This window comes from Rhinoderma darwinii, chromosome 2 (genome assembly GCF_050947455.1).
Source record: "Rhinoderma darwinii isolate aRhiDar2 chromosome 2, aRhiDar2.hap1, whole genome shotgun sequence".
NCBI classification, from domain to species: Eukaryota; Metazoa; Chordata; class Amphibia; order Anura; family Rhinodermatidae; genus Rhinoderma; species Rhinoderma darwinii.
The window spans coordinates 127,859,945-127,884,381 of NC_134688.1; the positions used below are offsets into that span (position 1 = coordinate 127,859,945).

General features: G+C 40.6%; 1 protein-coding gene across 1 annotated transcript in view; it reads left to right on the forward strand.

Moving 5' to 3' along the window:
- Window positions 1–24,437, forward strand: part of EPSTI1 (epithelial stromal interaction 1) — a 112,283-nt gene that overhangs the window by 57,749 nt on the left and 30,097 nt on the right. The window contains exons 7-10 of the mRNA XM_075850243.1: window positions 12,423–12,501; window positions 14,193–14,258; window positions 21,178–21,258; window positions 21,334–21,399. Of these exons, the coding sequence (XP_075706358.1) occupies window positions 12,423–12,501; window positions 14,193–14,258; window positions 21,178–21,258; window positions 21,334–21,399 (292 nt within the window). The remainder of the gene's footprint in view (window positions 1–12,422; window positions 12,502–14,192; window positions 14,259–21,177; window positions 21,259–21,333; window positions 21,400–24,437) is intronic.

A 24,437-nucleotide genomic window follows, 5' to 3' on the forward strand; every position in this document is an offset into this window, starting at 1 on the left:
AGTTTGGAATATAAGCATGTTGGGATGAGCCCCTTTACTGGAACCCGGTAGGTGTCATATAGAGTATTCAGTTTCTAGTGACCACTGTCATAGATCGTAACAGGTTCTGAATTAAATCTCAAGTAAATATAGTTGGCACATAACTCGGGTGCTTTAAGTGCATTTTAACCCCTTAGTAATGTAACAAATTTTAGCCTTAAAGGGGTTCTCAGGTTTCAGGGGGATTCCGCTCCTTCAGGGAGCTACGGTGGCGCTATCTACAGGAATGGGGGGGGGGGGGGTGCTATCTACAATGGGGCTGTGTAGCACTACCTACAAGGGGGCTGTATGGCACTACCTACAAGGGGGCTGTGTGGCATTACCTACAAGAGGCTGTGTGACACTACCTACAATGGGGCTGTGTGACACTACCTACAAGGGGGCTGTGTAGCACTACCTACCAGGGGGCTGTGTGGCACTACCTACCAGGGGCCTGTGTGGCACTACCTACCAGGGGGCTGTGTGGCACTACCTACAAGGGGGCTATGTGGCACTACCTACAGGGTGCAGTGTGGCACTACCTACAAGGCGGCTGTGTGACACTACCTACAAGGGGGCTGTGTAGCACTACCTACCAGGGGGCTGTGTGGCACTACCTACCAGGGGCCTGTGTGTCACTACCTACCAGGGGGCTGTGTGGCACTACCTACAAGGGGGCTATGTGGCACTACCTACAGGGTGCAGTGTGGCACTACCTACAAGGCGGCTGTGTGGCACTACCTACTAGGGGCTGTGTGACACTACCTACCAGGGGGCTGTTTGGCACTACCTACCAGGGGGGTGTCTGGCACTACCTACAAGGGGGCTGTATGGCACTACCTACAGGGTGTAATCTGTGAGTGGTTGGCTGATGGTCATTTTAGTGAGAGTGGCGGGCTGATGGTCATTTTAGTGAGAGTGGGGGGCTGATGGTCATTTAACTGTGAGTGGCGGGCTGATGGTCATTTTACTGTGAGTGGCGGGCTAATAGTCATTTTACTGTGAGTGAGGGGCTAGTGGTCATTTTACCGTGAGTGGGGGCTGATGGTAATTTTACTGTGAGTGGGGGGCTGATGGTTATTTTACTGTGAGTGGGGGCTGATGGTCATTTTACTATGAGTGGCGGGCTAATGGTAATTTTACTGTGAGTGGGGGGCTAGTGGTAATTTACAGTGAGTGTGGGCTAATGGTCATTTTACTGTGAGTGGGGGGCTAGTGGTCATTTTACCGTGAGTGGGGGCTGATGGTAATTTTACTGTGATTGGGGGATGATGATTATTTTACTGTGAGTGGGGGCTGATGGTCATTTTACTTTGAGTGGGGGACTGATGGTTATTTTACTGTGAGTGGGAGCTGATGGTCGTTTTACTGTTAGTGGGGGTCTGATGGTCATTTTACTGTGAGTGGGGGGGGGCTAGTGGTCATTTTACTGTGAGTGGGGGCTGATGGTAATTTTACTGTGAGTCGGGGGCTTATGGTTATTTTACTGTGAGTGGGGGCTGATGGTAATTTTACTGTGAGTCGGGGGCTTATGGTTATTTTACTGTGAGTGGGGGCTGATGGTCATTTTACTGTGAGTGGCGGGCTGATGGTTATTTTACTGTGATTGGGGGCTGATGGTCATTTTACTGTGAGTGGCGGGCTAATGGTAATTTTACTGTGAGTGGGGGGCTAGTGGTCATTTTTCCGTGAGTGTGGGCTAATGGTCATTTTACTGTGAGTGGGGGGCAAGTGGTCATTTTACCGTGAGTGGGGGCTGATGGTAATTTTACTGTGAGTGGGGGGCTGATGATTATTTTACTGTGAGTGGGGGCTGATGGTCATTTTACTGTGAGTGGCGGGCTGATGGTCATTTTACTGTGAGTGGGGGGCTGATGGTTATTTTACTGTGAGTGGGGGGCTGATGGTCATTTTACTGTTAGTGGGGGTCTGATGGTCATTTTACTGTGAGTGGGGGGGGCTAGTGGTCATTTTACCGTGAGTGGGGGCTGATGGTAATTTTACTGTGAGTCGGGGGCTTATGGTTATTTTACTGTGAGTGGGGGCTGATGGTTATTTTACTGTGAGTGGCGGGCTGATGGTTATTTTACTGTGAGTGGTGGTCTGATGGTCATTTTACTGTTAGTGGGGGGCTGATAGTCTTCAAGTGGTTTCCACCTCTGACCTCCAATTGAAATTAATAGGAGGTAGAAAATACCTGCGGCGCTCGTTTGAAGTGCTTTTTTTCCTGCGTCTTTTGCGTTAACTTCAACAGCTTAAAAAAATGCTAAAAAAAAAAAGGGTCAAACAACGCTGTAAATTCAAAAGGCAGATTTTTTTTTTGCCTTACAAAAATGAGTGTAGTGCTTGTTTTTAGCCATTTTCTGTCTTTCTCTAAACAATTTTTGGTAGGGGTGCCCTGAGGAAATATTATTTTTCCAGTGGTGCCTCGAGTCCGAAAAGGTTGGGAAACTCTGTACTAGGCTACAGGATCACGCCGGCCTACGCAAGAATCCCGTCGTGGAGCAGCTCAGTTAGTCGTGGGAACGGGGCCTAGGTGAGATTAAAAAATTCTGTTTGGGGGCACTGTCTACAAGGGGGAGGTGGGGCACTGTCTACAAGGGGGAGGTGGGGGCTGTATGGCACTGTCTACAAGGGGGAGGTGGGGGGCTGTATGGCATAATCTACAAGGAGGGGATGGGGGATTATGGCACTGTCTACACAGAGGCTGTATGGCACAATCTACAGGGGAGCACTATCTACAAGGGGGGGGGCTGTGTGTGGCAGCCAGTGGAGGGAAGCATTATACTGTGTGGGGGCTACTAAGCGGACATTATACTATGTAGGGGTACTACAGGGGGCAATATACTGTGTGTGGCACTTAGGGGGCATTATACTGTGTGGGCACAATTAGAGGACAGGAGGGGTTATAATATATTATATTATTAAATATTATTATTATACTGTATAGGGGGCACTAAAGGGGCATTATACTGTGTAGGGGCACTATATAGGGCATTATACTGTGGGGGCATTATACTTTTTGGGGCATTTTTTTATGATGGGGTGGGGCGCCGAAAGATAATTTTGCACAGGGTGCCATCTATCCTAAGGCCGGCCCTGCTGACTGCCACCCAAGTGGCTCATCACACTGCTGCTCTGTTATGGCCAGCAATGGCTCCAGCCGCGGCCTCATAAATGATAGCAGGGGATCTTTGTATTGGCACAATTCAGGTAAATGAAAAGTTGGGGGAATGTAGAGCTCCGTGCCTAGCCAAATGCTGAATATTTCGGTTTTGCCTGGAGTGTCTTTCTAAAAGAAAAGGGAATGTTTTTAAAGCAATTAAATACTCTTTGAACCACATCTACAACCATCATGTTTGGAGGATTAATGCAAGTTTAGAATATATAACAACATCTGGAGTACAAAAAATATAATACATTGTGCAACACCCCAAGCACACTGCTGTTAATATGAAGATATATTTATGGAACAAAGGTTGGTGCTGCTTCTAGAACAATTCACAGGCCATCCCAGATTTAAAGGAATGCTAAACCTAAAAATGACTGAAAAAGTAAACAAGAAATAAACTTGCCAACAGTGTTTGTTAGTCTGCGGGATTTTCTACATACTCCAGAAATAAGCAGCCTTGTAGAAATCTTACAGAGAATATAGGTGTTAATTTCATCCTGATCCCGTCCATTTTTGGCTTAGGGGGTGGGGCTTAAGATGCCTTGCCTCATATGGGAATGGCTGATCTCCTGGGACATGTATAGAAGAATTCCTTATTGCAATATGACACATGATAGGATTAAATAAAAGGGAATATAAAAAATAAGAATTACTTTATTTTTAGATTTATTAAATAAAAGCTTTGATAAAGAGTCAACACATGAAATACTGATAAAAATTGTTATACAGTCATAGATATATTTACAGAGCCATTAAACCAAGAACACAAAAAAAAATTTAGATGGTTCTAATCAACATTTTTGTTTTTTGCAACGTGCATATAATTTATTTATCGACCTCCAAAATTATGTGTAGAACATTGTCCTTGTAGACCTATGACTTGACAGGTAAATGTGTTGCATAATTAGCAGCATTTTAAGATAATATTCAGGGACGCCTTGCAGCTGAGCATATGCATATAAGCATAGCAAATGATGTACTGTGTTGGGAGACCTTGAAATATTGCTACTGCCTTGGTGATATATTAACTAATCTTGAATATAACCTTTGCATTGCAAATATTCATCCTTAAAAAAATATATTTCCAAAAGATTGGGAGTATATATATATATATATATATATATATATACAAAACAAAAAAAAATCTAGCAGCACCAATAGAGTTTGGGTGCAAGCCCTAAGGAACAGACCAAGGTCCCAACTATACAGCAGTCAAAAAGCTTGAGAAAGGCTCTAGAGGACAGAGCTGAAACATTGCACATGGGGCAATAAAGTACCCAAATTTTTTTTACATACCACGGAGTGCTGCCTGTTTTTTGACTGCTATATATATATATATATATATATATATATATATATATATATATATATATATATATATATATATGTATATATATATATATGTATATATATGTGTATATATATATATATATATATATATATATATATATGTATATATATATATATATATATAAATACTCTGTATAAAACTGTGCTGTGCCACGGATAACTGGAAAATTAGGTCATTTGAAAGAACAAATAACCTTTGGACCTCACCTGAAATGTGGTTCTGCCTCTCATATGTATGAAAAATGTTCTTTCTGACTGCTAAACATTTATTTACAACTCTGCTTTAGGCTGTATTCACATCAGTGTTGCCTTTCCGTTGAGGGGTTCCCCCGACAGAAACCTCAGATGGAGCCCCTCAACGGAAAGACAACGCTGATGTGAAGAGGCCCTATAGTGGTAAATGGACTTCCAGTGATTAAAACAAAAAGGCATAAGGGGGAATTTATTAACTTTTTTAAGCCAGCGGGAAAAATTGATACTTTTGTGCCATTTGTGTTGCTATCATTTACGCCAGCAAGTGACTTAATAAAATAGGCGCATCGTACTGCAGCGATCTGAAATGCCAGTCTTAATAAATCTTCCATATAGGGTGTCTGTTACAGGGTATATAAAAAATGCATAGAAAATCCTGTGTCTGACCTGTGTTGGGTTGCCCGGGATTGAAAGGTTGTTCCTATTTTAGACATTTATGGTATATCTGTGGGATATGCCATAAATGTCTGAAAGTTGCGTTTCTGAAATCTGAGATCCCCATCTATTAGACATTTATGGCGTATGCCATGGATATGCCATTAATGTCTAAGATGGGAATAACACTTTAACCCCCTAAAGCCACTTTCACACTGCAGTTTTATTAGTCAGTATTTTGCATCGGTATTTGGAAGCCTAATCTTTCCATTATGCTTTTCTCTGTGTAGGTTCCACTAAGAATTTTGGCTTTCAAATATTGATGCAATATACTGACCAACATATTGCAGTGCGAAAGTGACAACTGGAAAACCCTCCCAACTTACTCCCTCCTTACTTTTTTTATTTGAGATTTTGAGAATCATTGTTTACTTATTTTACTGTATAACCTTAAATAATATAAAAACTAACATTAGTTTTCTGAAATTGGACAACCCTTTTAAGGCTAAACATTACTGCCACCTGAGTTCTGTGCCAACTATATTTAATTGAGGTATAAATGAAAAATCTTCAATAAAAAATAAGTCCATTTGGTAGGGGCCATAAATTTATATAAAGATCACATTACTTGCCAAGACAGAAAAATACCTTAATTCCAGACAAGCCCTTCAAATGCTTTTGCGGCGGCGGTTGTGGTGTTGTGTGTGTGTGTGTGTGTGTGTGTCTGTAATCATGTTTTTAGTACGGGACAGTTTTCCCGCAGCGAGGCAGCGACTCCTAGCATCATAGATAACTGATGCTCATTTAAAAGATTTTAAATTATTCCCACAAAAAATGTAGCAATGATGAGTAAAATATGGCAGGCTTTTTGTCACTCAAGTGCCTGGAAGTGCATAATCAAACCAATCCTAATCTAGGTTTGCGCTGGCAGAAGCATTTAAGTGATTTAGTTATTTCATTGAACACTAAAAGTTCATTAAATTGAGTGGATTAGTACTACTTAAAAATTCAGAAACATCAGAAACATGTAAAGTGTAAAATTACAGATGTAAAATAGTGCGCAAGGTTGTTGTTTTATTTAAAAAAAAAGCAGCATTCATTTTAGTTAGGGGGGGGGTCATTTAACGTTTACTCTAATGGATAGTGCTTACATAGACACTGTTGTTTCAACAAACAATGCATAAATCAATAGTTCAAGCGAATTAAACGTTGTGATATATCTTATCAAGGAAGACCTCCAGCAGAAACACAACTCTCCATCATGGCACAGCCCCCCCCCCCCCCCCCCCACCACCACCTGATTGTCTATCTAGCTCTGCTCTTCTTTTCTCCTGGCTGCTTCTGATCAGACTCCATCTTGAATTTTGTCTTTCTCCCCGCTTTCTTTTCCGCCATGCTATCAATGCCATGATGCCTCAGTAATGCATCACATGAGCAATTAGAGCCAGTACCATCCCTGCCTGCCGTGAGGACAATGTGATCATCTTTCCCGTTATATTTTTCAAGATAAAATAAGAGATTCTAAGCATAGAGATAAGGCAGTTGTACTGTGATTTTCACTATAACTTTGTGACAGCAGGTTATCTTATCATCAGCAGTAACAGTTATAAGAGTTTGTGTCCCCAGGTACATACAGGAACCTTTGCAGGATAACTCAAGGTTGTCCCAAAATTACTCAGGCACCTTGCAGATGGTGAAGGTGCCTGAGCAATTTTGGAAAAACCTTAAGTTATCCTGCAAAGGTTCATGTATGCACCTGATCCGGTCTGCTATTGCTGCCAATAGTCAGCCTGTATCCAGTTGTCTGTTACCAGTCTGTATCCAGTAATCCACTACCAGCCTGTGTCCAGTAATCCGCTACTAACCTGCATCCTGTAATCCGCTACCAGCCTGCATCTAGTAATCCACTACCAGCCTGCATCCAGTAATCCACTACCAGCCTGCATCCAGTAATCCACTACCAGCCTGCATCCAGTAATCCACTACCAGCCTGCATCCAGTAATCCACTACCAGCCTGCATCCAGTAATCCACTACTAGCCTGCATCCAGTAATCCGATACCAGCCTGCATCCTGTAATCCGCTACCAGCCTGCATCCAGTAATCCGCTACCAGCCTGCATCCAGTAATCCGATACCAGCCTGCATCCAGTAATCTGCTACCAGCCTGCATCCAGTAATCCGATACCAGCCTGCATCTAGTAATCCGCTACCAGCCTGCATCCAGTAATCCGCTACAAGCCTGCATCCAGTAATCTGCTACTAGCCTGCATCCAGTAATCCACTGTCTGCCTGTGTCCAGTTCCCTGTTAACTACCTGTGTTCAGCTGCCAGCGTTCCACTTTCTGCTATCTACCTGTCATCTGAGATCCGCAGTCAATTCTCCATCCGTCTAGGTACCATCTATCTGTGCCTGTCTCGCATCTGTCTGGCGAGCAGCTACCCCGCTGGGACCACCTTAAGAGGTAGCGACCTGGCAACCTCCCCACAGCGAAGACATGATCCCTGTATAGGGGTTAAAGGGTGATGACTGGGGAGGCTGCTGAGACAATGCCATTAGAGGTGCCCCTAAAAACAGGGGAAGTAACGCATTGGGTCCACAAACCTGCTGGTCATTACAAAGGATGCATTTTTGAGGCCTTGTATTGACTACTGTAGAATCAATAAGATCACTGTGAAGAATAGATTCCCACTTCTGCTGATCTCAGAGTTGTTCGACTGCATTAAAGGTGCTTGTTACTCTTCCAAATTAGACCTATGTGGGGATAACATTGTAATCCAGATAAAGAAGGGTGACAAGTGGAATACTCAAGATGAGCACTATGAATATCTGGCGAAATGGGGATGCCTCAGTCTCTGCATTGTTCCTGCGGTTTTCCAATAGTTTGTCAGCAACATCTTTAGCTATGTGCAAATACATTTTAGTTTACAGTAACTTGACGATATTCTCATATAATCCAAGGATCTGAAAACCCATCGGCTGGATGTCCATTCATGCTGCAACCATAATGTGGATGCATAAATATGCACACCCTTAAACTAATACTTTGTTGAATTACCCTTTGACTTTATGATAGCATTCAGTCTTTTTGGGAAGAAGTCTATCATCATGGCACATCTTGACTTGGCAATTGTTGCCCTCTCTTCCTTGCAAAAGCGCTCCAAATCTGTCAGATTGCCAGGGCATCTCCTCTGTACAGCCCTTTTCAGGTCACCCCCCAGATTTTCAATGGAATTCAGGTCTGGGCTCTGGCTGGGCTATTCCAAAACTTTGATCTTCTTCTGATGAAGCCGATCTTGTTGATTTGTAGGTATGCTTTGGGTGGTTGTCGTGCTGAAAGGTGAAATTCCTCTTCATCTTCAGTTTTTTAGCAGAGGCCTGCATACTTCACTGTGGGTATGATGTTTTTTTGATAATGTCTTGCCACCCTACCCCACAGTGCAGACATATGAAGAATAGGGAAGATTGTTGTCACGTGCACTACACAACCAGTACCTGCCAGAAAGTCCTGCAGCTCCTTTAATGTTGCTGTAGGCCTCTTGGTAGCCTCCTGGACCAATTTTCATAGTGTCTTTTCATCAAGTTTTAAGGGACCTCCAGTTCTTGGTAATGTCGCTGTTGTGCCAAATGTAATCCACTTCTTGATGACCGTCTTCACTGTGTTCCATTGTATATCTAATGCCTTGGAAATTCTTTGGTACCCTTCTCCTGACTGATGCCTTTCAGCAATCAGATCCCTTTGATTTGTTGTAAGCTCTTTACGAACCATCGCTTTTGCTGTCACATGCAACAAAGAAAATGTCAAGAAAATCCGAATAGAACAGCTGAACTTTATATGCGGTTACTCAGAATCACTTTAAATAATGGCAGCTGTGTACTGACTACTATTTAACATGAGTTTAAATGTGATTAGGTAATTTTGAACACAACCACATCCCCAATTATGAGAGGGTGTTCACACTTATGCAACCACATTATTGTAGTGGAATTGTACAGATTATGGGTCACCTTAAAGTTGGAAAAAGTTCTGAAATTATTCATCTTGTACTGATTTTTTGACCTGACAAAAACCTGGCATTTTAACACGGGTGTGTAGACTTTTTATGTCCACTGTATCCTATGGATAGATGATAAATGTTCTTATTGAAAAAACCCCTTTAAAGTTCCATCTTATAAACTTGCCCCACATTTCATTGCACCAATCCGGGTACACAAACACATTAACCCAGTTACTTTTCATCTGAAATTGCCTTCTTTTTCTGGATTCCTAATAGTTCTCATATCCCTCTTCAGTCTCTGGTCATCAATGTAGCCGTTTTCCACATTTATTCTACTTAATACAATGTAATCTTAACTTTTAAACATTTTTTTCCTTAATAGTTTATGACATCTTTAGTTTTAGGCAAATTACTCCCTCCTAGTGATTTAAAGGCAGGTCAATTATTTAGCTAACAGGCAGAAAACTAGGCTTTTATAGGCTTTTGAAGAGGCTCTCTAGAGTGTAATAATGAAAGCAATTTATTGAATGCCTATGAGCTTGCTTTCCAAGCTGTGCACATTAATCTAACCGTGCTTACTTGTGTAAAGTGTGCAAACAGATTGCACCAGTTAATTGGCATTATACGCTGCCTTATGCATGCAAATATGATATCAAATGATGTATGCCATTGTGAGACTAGCAAAACATTTTAAGTAGAGTTTATTGTTATTTTCTCCATGTATAGATCATTTATTTGAAAAGGTACTAGCGCTTTCTACGTATTTCTACTTTGAATGCATAAATATGTCCATCAAAGCAGAAATATGCCCATTTTATGTTTACAAAACTTGCACATAAATTAAAAAAAACACATGGTTATAATAGCTGTTTATGCAATAACTTAATTGAGATAGGTCACCCTAGGCTATAGACAAATGTTATTGATGATAAATAGTAATATATTAAACTTTTTCGTATAGTCCAGTGAAAAGTGAACAGTGTGAGCTAAGCATCAGACAATGAAAACTGACTACTAAGATCTATATTCTATAAATACTGCTTTATGAATGCTCTTTGTGCCAAAAACAAGCAATTTGCAGGTTCCCTACACAGACAGCACTTAATGGAACCTTTGTAAAACTATGTGGAAAACATCCCATTAACCTTTTATTCACAAACTTGTTGCTTAGAGGTAACGTCCTATTCTGCCCTATCACTTAAACCTCACATCCACACTTCCGCATACAATTCAAAACATTTCCCATGTTTATCCCTTCCTCATACCCTTTTCGGTGGGCTTCCAAGGAACATATTAGCTCCACCATATATCATCCTAAAATCTTCTCCTCAATTTATCCACCTTCCTTTTTGTACCTTAACCCCTTAATGACCAGCCTATTTTAGACCACGTTTTCCATCGTCGCATTCCAAGAGTTATTACCTTTTTATTTTTGCATCGACATAGCTGTATAAGGTCTTGTTTTTTGCGGGACAAGTTGTACTTTTTAATAGCACCATTTTGGGGGACATATTATTTATTGATTAACTTTTATTAACTTTTTTGGGGGGGGAAATAGAAAAAAACCTGAAATTTCGCCACTCTTTTTCGCGTCTTAAATCAACGGCGTTTACCGTGTAATATAAATAACACAATAACTTTATTCAGCGAGTTGTTACGATTGCATCGATACCAAATTTGTATAGTTTTTGTATGTTTTACTACTTTTACACAGTAAAAACACTTTTTTTTCAAAATTATTTGTTTTTGTGTCTCCATATTTGAAGAGCCGTAACGTTTTTATTTTTTCGCCGATACGGTCGTATGAGGGCTTTTTTTTTGCGGGAAGACTTGTAGTTTTTATTGGTACCATTTTTGAGTAGATGCGACTTTTTGATCACTTTTTATCACATTTTTTTTAAAGTCAGGATTCACAGAAAACAGCAATTTTTCCATAGTTTTTTTATTAAATTTTTTACGGCGTTCACCGTGCGGGTTAAATAATGTAATAGATTTATAGTCGGGGTCGTTACGGACGCAGCGATACCAAATATGTGTAACTTTTTAACTTTATTTTATTTTTTTAATAGTAAAGCATTTTGTAAGGGGAAAAGCTGGGTTTTTCATTTTTTTTTCACATTTTTTTTTTAATTAACTTTATTAAACTTTTTTTTCACTTTTTTACTAGTCCCACTAGGGGACTTTAATATGCGATTCTCCGATCGCTATTGTAATACACTGCAATACTTTTGTATTGCAGTGTATTACTGCCTGTCCGTTTAAAACGGACAGGCATCTGCTAGGTCATGCCTCCGGCATGATCTAGCAGGCATTCACTCCAGGCAGACCTGGGGGCCTTTATTAGGCCCCCTGCTGCCATTAGAGACACAGACACTCGGCGATCGTATCGCCGGGTGTCGGTGGGAGAGAGAGGGAGCTCCCTCCCTCTCTCCAAAACCACTCAGATGCGGTGCACGCTATTGTGCACCGCATCTGAAGGGTTAAACAGGTGAGATCGATACTAATATCGATCTCACCCGGCAGAGCAGGGACGCTCCCAGCCCTCAGCTGCCTCTAGCAGCTGAGAGCAGGGAGATTTGACGCTCCCTGCTCTGTTTACTTTATCCTGCAGTGCCGTAAAAAGGCATATACATCAGAATAAAGCCCGTTAGTGGCCACCGTTAAAAGGCGTATTGGCGGTCACTAACGGGATAAATTCCAAACCTCTGTGTCAACTTCTCTATTGGCTATCTGTTACACTGATTCACAAGCAAACTTCGCTCCACCGAGCCTCTCCTCTCTACCGCACTAATCACCTACTCACACTCTTGTATCTAGGACTTTGTTGTGTCTCATCTCTTTTCTGGAATTTTGTGCCTCATGCCATCTACCAGTCTCCAACCATTAAATGCACCAACATTTTTTTTATGTAACTCAAAAGATTAAGATTAACTTGAACTTACTCATGTTTTGTTAAAGATATATACAGGTTTTCCAATAAATGGTAGTTAACATTCTCCAGAAACTCTTTCATGCTCATTGATGATGACCTTCCCACTTGTGACGCCATAATCTCAGTCCATAACATTTTGTCAATTTGTTCTACTTGATATAGCTCTGTATAAATGACCGTAAAGAAAATCACCAAACATTTTACCTGATACGATTTAATAGACATAAGTTGCATAAAGAAGGGGCTGAGGCCCTATATTCTTTTTACTCAAAATTCTCAAAACAAAGGAATGTAATCATTCATATATTGTTTTTGCTTTAATCTAGAAGAAACAATGAATTTCTGGATCGACTACAACCCATAAACCATTCATATCACAGAGACTTTAGGCAACCAAGTAGACGGGTAAGATTTGTTGCTGACTGTTTAAATATTTTAAATATTAAGAGAGTTTTCTGAATAATGTCAGACTTGTCATGGAAGTCCATAAATCTTGAAAATGAGAAGGTGACATTCACCATTTTTTAGTGGATATTTAGGAAATGGAATGGAAATAATAGAAGAAAGAGTGGTAGTTTAAATGACTTTTCAGATAATTTCACATTAACATTTGTGTAAATGCTTTTTCTAAACAATGTTTTAGACGCATTGGGACAACAAAGAAATTATTTCTAATTATAAATAAATTCTCAAGAAATTTTGCATTGCACGGCAATCCATGTAATGCAAGGCAGTGCCAGGTACGCCAGAGCAGGATTCGATAATTACAGAGGTGCTCTCAATTCTGGTACATAGAAGGGGGTGCCAAGTGGGGGATCCCCCTCTATGACATCCATCTTAATAGGGCAATGGGGGCAACAATCCAATGGAAACCAGAGACCAAACCAAAACCCAGAATCAAACCTCTGCACACGAGCGACAAGATAATTAAACCACTGGACACAGACCAATTGCATTCAACTCCCTGTACTAATCTCTGCAGTCAGAGGGATTATTGTAGAATAGCGAAATAATAGCTTTATACTCTGTCAGAATGTCTCTTTATATTGGTTCTATAATGCTGCCTTTCCAATACTAATATATGTAAACCAGTTGTGAAACAAACTCTGACATAAAATTGTTTAAAGGGATTGTCTCATGAAGACATGGGGCCCATGAAATAAATCTGTCACGGGGCCAGCAGAAGGTTGTTTAAACCCACTTGGTCAAAAGGTACAGGCAGAGGTCAATAACAGAAAATAAAAAAACAATATAGCACGGTATCACTAGACTATCTAGGAAGGCTCTTTAAGGCAGAGGCAGTCAGCACACACTCACTAGGATGCAGAGCGTCGGTGGTGTGGGAGGCCGCCAGACGCTGACATTGGAGGAGAGTAGCGGCGCCAGCCCTGGGGTAGAAGACGCAGGGAGAGGGTAAGTATAGAACCGTGGCGGGGAGCGGCAGCCATTACACAACCTCTGTTCATCTGCCAGAACAGAGAGCCACTCAAGCTGACCCATCCCGTACATGTCATACATGTATAGCTATTTATTTGAATGGCCGCCATGTAATGCTACCGGGGAAATGAGTGGGAAAACGTGGCTTCGCATGTTGATAATGGCTAAAGCCAAATTCACTGCAATCAGGCGGCTTTTTTTTATGTTTGTTGTTTAGCAAAAGACTTCATAGGTGAGAATGTATCTACACATGAAAGGTAATGATACCCCCATGGCTTGAACCTCTATAGTCTTCTTACAAAGTATATTTGCACTGATAAATCATTCACTTTTATGATGATATTCAAGAGTTTGTCCCTTCATAGGAAATTTTATTAGCCAAACGTGATCATATTTATAGTAATTTTCATTAAACATTTTAGGGATGCTTTCAATGCATTGTCTGCACTGTCTGTACCTTTTTAGTGGTTGGTTTCCTTGAATGATGCCGCATAATGCCGTGTTATTTCTTTACAGAGAATTTGTTAAAAAAAAAGAGAGAACAATTAAAAATATGATATAAATAGATGAGTGGCAATACACACAAATTTCTTTACTTCATCAATTTTGAGAATTTTCGCCTAGAATGATACCAAAGATGTGTGTGATTTATATTACAGGCCACAAATCAAGAAGAGGATGAGGACCGGATTCCTGGACAAGCATGGAAACCGTCACATGAAATGGTATGATTATATACAGGGCATTTACCCCCACAAATAGAATACCAGCCAGGTAGATGCTAACAAATACATTTCTGAGCGTTTGTTATTTGGTTTAATCTAAACTCTGTTCTGAATCTGTAACATAGTTCATTGTCTTTCTGAAATAACAGCAGCCATAGGGAGCCATTATGGTTCCATATAAGAGTTGTCTTACTTCTAAGGGTCTGTGCACACACAAAATAAAAAATGTCTCAAAATACTGAGCTGTTTTCCAGGGAAAACAGCTCCCGATTTTCAGACAATTTTAAACCACTCGCGTTTTTCGCAGCGTTTTTCACGGCCATTTTTGGAGCTGTTTTTCTATAGAGTCTATGAAAAACGGCTCCAAAACGTTTGAAGAAGTGACATGCACTTCTTTTTCACAGCCGTTTTGAAAAACAGCTGCGTAAAAAACACCCCTTCGGAACAGAACTCTGTTTTTCCCATTGAAATCAATGGGAAAATGTTTGGAGGCGTTTTTTCAGTCGTTTTTCAGGACGTTTACAGACCCAAAAACATCTGAAAACACTCCGTGTGAACATACCCTAATACTAAAACACTGCTTAATGAGGCAGCAGAGCACCCCAACCCTTTCCTCCTGATGCCTCTGTCAAACTGTCAGAGGAACATTGGCAGCTATTGCATTTGGTGATAACAAGCTTATAAAGTGCTGATAAGAACTGCACTGCCTCAAAACACAAGTGCCCCAAGAAATGTGGGGTACTGATAATAGTTTATGGGTGATGTGTCAAATGGGAAGAGTTGTTTTCTCTCTACAGCAATAAAACCCTCTTTACCACTAGATTCAGCAGTGTTGTATGCAAATAAAGGGAATAAAGGCAAGGAAATATTTAAAAAAAAGTAACAAACGTATTTTATTTATAAACGCAGACAGTTATACTTTATACATGAATGTCGTTTTTATGGCATCAGTGAAATGTCAGCACTTTGTATGGATTTATATTGGATGGCTTAAAGGGGTATTTTGGTTTCCACAATTAATGTATTTTCATTGTATAGTGAAAAGTTATGCAAATTTCCAATTTTTTCTTTGTGGATCAATTCCTTTTGGTTTGTACATTATCATTGTTTTACAGGATCCTTCATTGGGGGAGAATCTCTACTGGTCTGTGATGATCACACAGGTGCATGGCTTGTTACAGTACAGTGATCAGTGCTCTCTCTTGTAACGAGCCAATCATCTTTGTGATAATCACCTGACCAAGACAGGTTGATATCTTCTTGAAGTAAACAATGAAGGTTTCTATTCAATGACTTCAAGCAGAGATCCTGAAAACCTTGAGGAAATTATTCATAAACTATATTACATTAAATTATATTAGAAATTCTATAACTTTTCATTAAATAAATACCCCTTTAAGGAACAAGTGAGATATAGCAGAAATAAATTGAAAGAACAAAGTTTGAAAAAGAACTGAGAGAGAGAAAAAAGTGACTGCATGTAAATCATGTGAACGATCTATACAGGTGAAATCATTAGAATCGTTTTATATTCACACATTCCCGTTGAGTGACCTGTTCATCTAGAACCAAAATCACATTGTGTTACAGAACTGAAGGGAATGTGAAATATATCTGTGAAAGGTACATTTCCTTAATGGTATTATTCTTCAACAGACTAGAGGTATTCAGTTCCACTAAGACATTTCCCTTTTATTGATCCACAAAAAAGAATTGATCTTTTTGGGGAAATAAATAAAACATGTTGTAGCCTTTGCAAAAATAAAACTGCTGAAATATCACAAGGTAAACAGCCACATTGATCAGTTTTATGTATTTACATATAGTTACAAGCTTCCAATAGTGTTCTCTGTACCTTTGTAAACAGTGCAGGTTTTAGGCCTCATTTACACGAGCGTAATATACACGCGTGTCGTACGCACCTATATTACTCAATGGGGGCATGCAGACAGTCCGTGAGTTTTGCTCAGCGTGAGTGCGCTGAAAAAAACTCACGACATGTTCTAAAAATCTGCGTTTTTCGCGCATCACGCACCCATTGAAGTCAATGGGTGCGTGAAAACCACGAAGGTCGCACGGAAGCACTTCCGTGTGAACTGCGTGATTCGCGCAAGAGCTGTCAAACTGAATGTAAACAGAAAAGCACCATGTGCTTTTCTGTTTACAAACATCCGAACGGAGTGTCTTAGACATGAGCGAACCGAACTTTACCGGGTTCGGCCGAACTCGTTTTGACCGAACCCGGCAGGAGACAGTCACTGTGCAGGGTGCTGAAAGAGATAAACTGGTTCAGCACCCTGGACAGTGACTTCCGATCCCAATACACGTGAACGTGTAAAAAAAAAAAAAGTTCTGACTTACCGGTAACTCCCGGCTTCTTCCTCCAGTCTGACCTCCCGGGATGACAATTCAGTCCAAGTGACAGCTGCAGCCAATCACAAGCCAAGCACAGGCTGCAGCGGTCACATGGACTGCCGCGTCATCCAGGGAGGTGGGGCCAGATGTCAAGAGAGGCGCGTCACCAAGGACGCGTCACCAAGGCAACGGCCGGGAAGTTCTCGGTAAGTACGAACCTCTTTTTTTTTAAACAGGTTACTCGATATGGTGATCGGAATGCACTGTCGAGGGTGCTGAAAGAGTTACTGCCGATCAGTTAACTCTTTCAGCACCATGGACAGTGACTGACGTCGACTAGCCTCATCTCTATGATGGCGGCTGCGTGAAAATCACGCAGCCGCGCATCATACACGGATGACACACGGAGCTGTCAAGTGCCTTTTGCGCACGCAAAATGCTGCGTTTTTTGCGCGCGCAAAACGCACACGCTCGTGTAAATGAGGCCTTAAACTGCACATATTGTCCTTTGAATTTTTAAGGGGTAGTTCACACAGAGTTTTTTCGTGGATAGAAAAAATCAGTTTGAGGCAGATTTTGAATTGCCAGCGTTGTTTTAACGCTTTTTTTTCCCATGTTTTTCGTGGCGCTTTTTGCCCACAGCTAATAAAGCTAATCCAAGGACCGCGGGTAAGAAACGCTGCAACAAACGCTCAGAAACTAGCGCCGCAGGTTTTTTTCTGCCTGCCATTGATTTCAACGGGAGGTCAGAGTTGTAAACCTCGGCAAGAAACAACGAGCCGTTTTTTTTCTCGCGATCGGCCAAAAGCCGCTGGGAAAAATAAATGCCACTGCCTCCCATTTCAATCAATGGGGCGATTTCGGACATTTTTTGGCACTAATACTAATTGATATGGTGTCCACATCAAAAGCAGTGCCAAAGAACTCTGTGTGAACTGACTTGGGTAAAATGAAAGAAAAAACATATTTGTTGAGGCATATACGAATACATTCAAGCATTCCTTACATAGTAACTTCTAACTTATTTATAATTCTAAATGATTTTTTTGTTGTCCCAATGCATCTAAAATAACAAAATCAAGCTCTGCAAAAAGTCTTGGGTAAAAATACAGCCCCTTTGCAAATCTATATATTTCCATGGTAACCAGGGTTGCCAACCTAAACTTCAGTAATTTCTAGACAACTGAGCTAAAAATCACGGACAGACCAAAATGTTTACGCACACCTTACAAAATCATTGCCTGTGCAGTGTGCAGTGTGCTGTGTGCTAGGAGTGACTCACCAATCACAGCCCCGCTTGTAGCTTTCCCATGCTAACTTCGCGCCGGAAAGCTGCAAACGGGGCTATGACTAGTGAAACCGACTCACTGCACCTGCCTACCCCCACCACTCCCGTCGCTACTCCCGGGGCATGTTTTAGACAATGTGTGGCCCTGGAGTTAAAAATTCTCAATTACTATATCAATAATGCAATCAATTGAGATGGCGGTGTGCAGAGAACTGCATCACAGATTTCTAGTGCGTCTAGTAGTGTAGCAAGCCCCAAAAGATATATCCCCCTTCTCCAACAAAAAAATTATCTATGTACATATATGGTTATTACATCATATCACTATACCAGATTAAATGTAACCTTCATACTGTTACTGAACACAACTCACTATTATAAGACCAATATTACCCATTTTAACACAATATAAGGTCCAAATAATACCACCACACCATAACCACATAGTGACTGAATAATACCACCATACAGTTACTAAATAATACTGCCACCCCATAACCACATTGTGACTGAATAATACCCCCATACTGTTACTGAATAATACCACCCCACCATAACCACATAGTGACTGAATAATACCCCCATACTGTTACTGGATAATACCACCACATTATAACCACATAGTGACTGAATAATACCCCCATACTGTTATTGAATAATACCCCCATACTGTTACTGAATAAAAACCAATATTACTACCATATAGCAACCACATAGTGGTAGATGGCAGTTATACACAGGAGCTCTGCAGACGACATAAGTGATTACAGCACATTTATATCCAGTGACTCACAGGTGATGTTTTCTCTGTTTAGAGTCCTTCACTTTCCCTTTTGTTCTCCATCTGGCCAAGACCACTCTGACGACTTATTTCAGCCACGACTCGTCTCTGCACAATTTGACACACAGATGGGTTGGTTTCTCGCTTTTCCAGCACTCTCCACACCTATACCCCATCCTCTAAACAAACTCTTAATCCGCAGTGCCCAGATGGTAATAGTGCTTGACACAATAAAAGTGCCCCATCAGTAACCGTTCCCCCTTTGTGCCCCCACACACAGTAATAATGCCCCTTTTGCGCACCCTGTAGATAGTGCCACAGTGCCAATGTAGATAGCGCCACAGCGTCCCCTGTAGATAGCGCCACACACAACCCCCTGTAGATAGTGCCACACACATAGCCCCCTAAAGAAGGTGCCACACTCAGTCCCCTGTAGATAGTGCAACAGAGCCTCCCCTGTAGATAGTGCCACACAGCCCCCCCTTGTACATAGTGCCACACAGCCCCCAGTGCGGAGAGCTGTAGCCTACCGCTACCACTCTCCGCTCTGCCTAACTTCACTCACATTTAGGAGCAGAAGGAGGGCAGACGGTGAAGTGAAGTGAATGATGTGGCGGTCTGATTGAGGTCGGTGCCGGCCCGTGAGTGGACCAGTCCAGTCACTTGACCTCACATCACTGACGGAGGGCTCTGTCTGCCCTCCTCCTGCTCCTAAATGCATTTGCCAGGGGCCGCAGCCTACTCTTCCCTTGTTTGCACTGCGCATGTTCGTTTTGGCACATGCGCAGTTGCCACGTTTTGGGGGATTGAGAATAACTAAGGATGGCAGAAAAAAACACCTGGTATTTTGCGGACTGTCCATAAATTTACGTACGTTTAGCAACCCTGGTGTTAACAGTCCACAAACAAACCGTGTGTAGTCTGATCCTATAGTCATACTCTCACATATATATATATATATATATATATATATATCTCAGAGAAGAATTCAGTAGCACTCCAATATTAGCAAAAATAAAGTGAGTTATTCAATCAAATGCAGAGATGCGACGTTTCTGTCCAGCCTTAGGACCTTTCCTTTTGAGAAAGGTCCTAAGGCTGGACAGAAACGTTGCATCTCTGCATTTGATTGAATAAATCACTTTATTTTTGCTCATATTGGAGTGCTGCTGAATTCTTCTTTGATATACTATACAATCCTTGAATCAGGATTGTTTTGCACCCGCCGCTATAGTGGGACTTTCTATAGAGTGCTGCTGTTTTCTATCTACATGTGTATATATATATATATATATATATATATATATATATATATATATATATATACATACACACACACATATATATATATATCCCCTACTTTTTGCTAACGTACATTATGTAGGTGAGCAAAAAGGACATGGAACACTTGATATACATTTTTTTAATTACAAATGATATATATAAATAAGGACACAAGGAACCGCATTGTTATCGAGTTTTGCAGACAAAGTAACAAAGCTCTCCCTTGGTGCTAACCATATACCTTTTTCTTGGTTTTTTTACAAGCAGGATGCTTGATACACAATTGTTTTTATGGCCTTTGCTCCATACTTAGTTATTTAGCTAATATGACATATGCTATATGACACAAACTGTTCGTGACACTATCATCTCACTTGGACTTCAATGAATTCCCCATGTATGGCTCTGTAATACAGTAAAATTATAATGTAAAAGTATGCACCTGCATTTTATTTAAACAAGACCCATCATACAAATATTCTAATATAATTAACCTCTGGAAGTAAGAACTATTCAATAGGCAAAATTATCCCTTCATATAGAGGTTATCTCTGACTTTGCAACATGGCTTAACCATGGTCCAATCATACTGTAGCTGGCTGTACTAAACACCATTGCACCCAGGCCACTTTATCTAACTGCCAATAACTTTACAGGTCACCACATCTAAAATAACAACATACTATATATAATCTATATACATCATAAAATATATATTTTGTATATAGTGAGATAGCTCTGTCTTGTTTGATTATGTTATCGTACAAATAGAAAAAACAATTGCATCCTTGCACCACTTTCTCATCCTGATGTCTTAAATGGCTAAGTAGATTATGAGCCTATAAGGTTTTGGACCAAGTTCCAATTGCCACCTCTGTTTCTTCACTCAGTGGCATGTTATAATAGTTTCATTTTATTTTAAAATGTTATATTTAATGATATATGTTATGTAATACCAAATGTATTCCTACTTGAAAGTCATTGTGCTATATTAAATAATAGATGTGCACATTGAAAATCCTAAATGCCAATATGGGTAGGGAAAAATAGCTGTCTGATCCCATTGTTTAATGGTGACTCAGGCTCTTGTGATGAACACTCAGTAAAATTAGTAGGTTCTACATGTGCAAGACTTAGAAATAATTTAGTTACATTAGTGATGCAGCATAATAATTAATGTCACCCATTATGAAGTGTTCTTCTTCCTACAGGGAAAGAACCAGGCTGTTAAACAAGAGCGGACAATGCAGAAGATGAGAGAAATGGATAATGAGGATGAATGGCCATACACAGTAATTTATTTACCTTCTCTTCTAGAAGATCCATTATGTCAACCAAGTGATGAACTATAAAGTATTCTCTTTCAGGCTGTTAAACAGGAACAGGATGAGGACTATATGTTTCAGCAAGCACTTAAAGCTTCACTTTTAATGGTATGATGTTATTATTGTGTATTTTTTTAACATGTTTCATATTATATAGAATATGCATTGGTTAGCCAGTCTCCTCTCTATGCTGTGCACTCTGGAAAGGAAAGATTCAAAACAACATGTTAATGAGGTCAACAAGCCCAATAATAGTCTGCAGGATGTAACATTTGTAACCATATCACTTCCAGGGTGCACAGCTTAGAGCCTGTTCACATCAGCGTTGACTTTCCGTTCCGGGGTTCCGTCGGAAGGTTTCCGTCGGGTGAACCCCGCAACGGAAAGTCAAACTGAAGCCACAGCTTCCGTTTCCATCACCATTGATATCAATGGTGACGGAAACATTGCTAATGGTTTCCGTTCGTCACCATTTCGGCAGGTTTCCGTTTTAACAACGGAATCAATAGCAGAGTCGACTGCGACGGAACCCCGGAACGGAAAGCCAACGCTGATGTGAACAGGCCCTTAGACTAAGAGAGAACTATGAAAGGGAACAGCAGTAATTTATTAGATATTGGAATGTACCAATGCTCCAATTCACCCAACAATTTAAGATCTGTATTTATTTAGGTTTATAAATTATATACAGCAATAAGACAAAGTAAAATACTAAGTTTTTGTAGTCAAAAGATTTAGATCGCCTTAAAATACTATGAATTCAAATACACTGAGATGTTGACTGAGAAGAGAACATATGTCATTAAATCTTCCACTATTTAAAAGTATTGTCCACTCTTATGTAAAGATTAATCATTGTACAATGAAAAGTATACAATTCACTGATTGTGACTAATGAGTAAAATTTTAAAATTTTTATTAAATAACTCGCTAAAATCAGGGGTACAATCACCACCGTGACAAAAGCCCATCATGCTAAATTATTGAAAAAACATATATATAGTAATCCATTTACTAATTCAATTGCGAACCCTTCTGAATGAATATACTTATATGATATATGGAATCAAAGACGTTTAAACATTGGTGTTACAGCGGATAGAACCCACATCAACACCAGAGTCTCCAGTTACCACTCCTGAGAACCCCAGTGTCATGGTAAAATGTCAATGTCACTGTCACCTACGCTGTATATCCCCTCTCATATCTGACCCTACGCTTTTATGTATAATACTTTCATCAGGGGTCTGTTCATTATGAAGCTGGCTGCTGCGCCAGCGATATTAGACTGTGTACAGATACACGGAAGCGTGCTCTCATTGATATCAGCGGCACGTTCAGGACTCGGAGTATATATAACTTATACTCCGCCCCCTAGGCTGAGGACAAACCCCTATGCTGACCAATCAGTATCGCAAACGTCATTCATGACGCGTGGTCATGTGACGCCCAGCGCGTCAGGTGACATGCCCAGAAATCACAGCCACCCTCTAACAAAATGCGCATGCACAGAGAGAGGCAGCAGAGCATATCTCATTATAGCCTCTAGCCCTTTCCGTCTGGGGGCAGGAGTAGCCTATTGTCATGGGAATTAAGAACGTTGTCCAGCTCCATACTGCATCCTGGCAACCAATAGTCTAACATGCAATCCCACACTATAGGAAGTGAATAATCGAAGCATTAATGTACAATGTAGTACAAGGTGACCCACAATACATATATAAGTGGAACACCAGTACCAATTTGGAGAATTAGTTTTATTTATGACTGGACTAAAATAGATTGTTTAAATAAAGCACGTATAATTTGTCTGCTCATTCAAACCATCTGGTTGTATACATGCCAACCTATAGATCCACTGGGCCTCTTTTCTAAGGATCAAATTGTCCCAGTCCCCTCCTCGTTTTGGTGGACGAACCAGTTCAATCGCCTGGAAGCGTAAACATTCCGCTCTTGATGTTTTTCATGTATATGTTTTGATATGGGAGTATCCCTTACATTTGTCACATCCCCTACATATTCTCTAATACGGTGACGAAATTGCCGGATAGTCTTACCTACATAGTTCAGTGGGCAAGGACATGTAATCAGGTAAACCACCCCTGCTGATCTACAGTTCACAAAATCTCGAATATCATATTCAATTTCGGTGGTGACACTTTTGAATTTCTTCCCATTCTGGATAAAGTTACAAGCTCTGCAACTGCCTCATCTGTATGTACCTGGAATCTTCCTATCCAGCCATGTTCCCTTTTTTGGTATTGGATCAAAGCATCTATGCATCACTCTGTCCCTTATATTCTTTCCCCTTCGGAATATGACAGATGGTTGGTTAGTAATTCTGTCTGCTAAATCCATATATGCACTGAGAATACGCCAATATCTCTTAAAGATTTTCATTACTTCTGGTTGTTTAAAGTCAAAAGTGCCTATAAGTCTTGTAAAGTTCTCTTCTTTTCTCTCTCTTGGGACCAAAAGGCTTGTTCTATCTGAGTCTCTCGCTATCTCGTATGCCTTCTTCACTACCTCTTTGGGGAAACCTCTTTCCCTCAATCTATTTCCAAGATCCTGTGATTGCAGTTCAAAATCTTCTAGGGAACTACAGTTACGACATACTCTCATAAACTGGCCCCTAGGGATGCCTCGTTTGAGAGGATAAGGGTGGAAACTGTCCCATTGTAAAAGGCTATTTATAGCTGTCTCTTTACGGCACACTTTAGTTCGAATAGTGCCTTCCCTTGTTTTTGTAATCTGAAGATCTAGAAATGATAGCGAGTGGTCACTAATATCACTAGTGAACCTCAATCCCAAATCGTTTACATTTAGAGCTGTTACAAAGGTATTAAACTCTTCAACTGATGAATTCCAGAGTAACAACACATCATCAATGTATCTTATCCAGAGACCCACTGATGATGTCCATTTAGAGAATTGATCTCCGAAGACCACAGTCTCCTCCCACCAACCAAGGTACAAATTGGCAAAGTTGGGGGCAGTTGGACTCCCCATTGCCGTACCCCGCTGCTGATGGGAAATCCGGTCTTCGAAGACAAACATTTTCCTTTCAAGTACAAAATGTAACAGTTGCAACAAAAACTCATTGTGAGACATATATTGGGTACCTCATGACCTAAGGAAATAGCCAA